Consider the following 1,157-nt stretch of genomic DNA (forward strand, 5'->3'; position numbering starts at 1 on the left):
TGCCACGTGCGTGCATGTACCAGCAATGTACGGCCCTGTAAGTCATGGCTACATGTATACCGTTTACCATCTATAAATATGTATAACGCTAACTACCGAAATCGGCCCGATGCCATAAACTATGCGTGAACGTGACGAGTGTGCGGGGAGTGGGGGCGTGGCAGGGCGATACCGGGCGCGCTGAGGGGCGTGGTCGACCACGCCCCCGAGAGACGAGCTGCCCGGCTGACTACTCATCGTTTCAGGCTGCTAGAGCACTACAATCCCATGTTCACCGATATCGACTCGTCAATGCCAAATGTCAAGCGCAAGTTCACGCTCTCTCAGGTATAGCCATAGCTTAACGCCGCCCGGTAGCTTGCTAAGGTAGCGGGGATAGACGCGTCGTGACGAGGCTTTGTACACACATGTTGCAGGCCGCCGCAACATAACCCGTTCTACACTAGCATCGACTCAATGCCCGACATACGGCCGCGCCGGAAGAGCATACCGTTGGTCAGCGAATTGGTACGCTGCATGTCCACCACGATGCTACTGTGTGTACATGATGAGGCAGCGACGTCGTCGGCTCACCGGTTTCCTTCTGCTTGCCGTCGTCGTCTCTTGTTGTTCGTGTTCGTTCGCATTTTCTTCCTGTGTCTGGACATGACTGCTGCTATAAGCATCTGCATTCGATGTTGACACGCGCGCGTGTGCGCGTCGTCGGCTGCAGTGCGGCCGCTAGGGGGCGGGAAGGTGCTGCCCCGCGCCAGGCGAATCCAATCGATTCTGAGCCGAGAGCGATCCCAACGAAAATAAGGCGAGGGGAGGGTGCGAGAGGGGGAATCTTCGTCGGGGTCCGAGAAAAGGGGGAGGGGATGATGTGGTTTAGGGGGTGAATCTCTGTTTTTTGTGGGTCTCTTCTTCTCGTGCTCACCCCCCCCCCCTCCGCCGCGTGGGTTGTTTGTTGCTTGCGCATGCGCCGTGCGTGCGCGGGATCGATTGGTGCGGCCTGGCGCGGGTATTAACTCAGCTGTTTGTGGTTACAGGTTTGTACGCCCGTCTCTTCACAGAGCGGGCGCTCTCTGTGTCTGGCATGCAGCCAATTCCCACGGATGTGTGCAGCCGCCGCATGTTACATTAAGAGGGAACGGGGGGCGGGGGTCAGGCGGGGGGGG

General features: G+C 58.3%; 1 protein-coding gene across 1 annotated transcript in view; it reads left to right on the forward strand.

Annotated features, from left to right (window-relative positions):
• Positions 1-250: 250 nt before the first annotated feature.
• The window catches only part of LOC106811795 (protein unc-13 homolog B-like), a 44,062-nt gene continuing 43,155 nt past the window's right edge, over positions 251-1,157 (forward strand). Inside the window, 1 exon segment of the mRNA XM_014815516.1 lies at positions 251-327. Coding sequence (XP_014671002.1) covers positions 268-327 — 60 coding nt within the window. The 5' untranslated portion in view covers positions 251-267.

This window comes from Priapulus caudatus, unplaced genomic scaffold (genome assembly GCF_000485595.1).
Source record: "Priapulus caudatus unplaced genomic scaffold, Priapulus_caudatus-5.0.1 Scaffold575, whole genome shotgun sequence".
Classification (NCBI taxonomy): domain Eukaryota; kingdom Metazoa; phylum Priapulida; class Priapulimorpha; order Priapulimorphida; family Priapulidae; genus Priapulus; species Priapulus caudatus.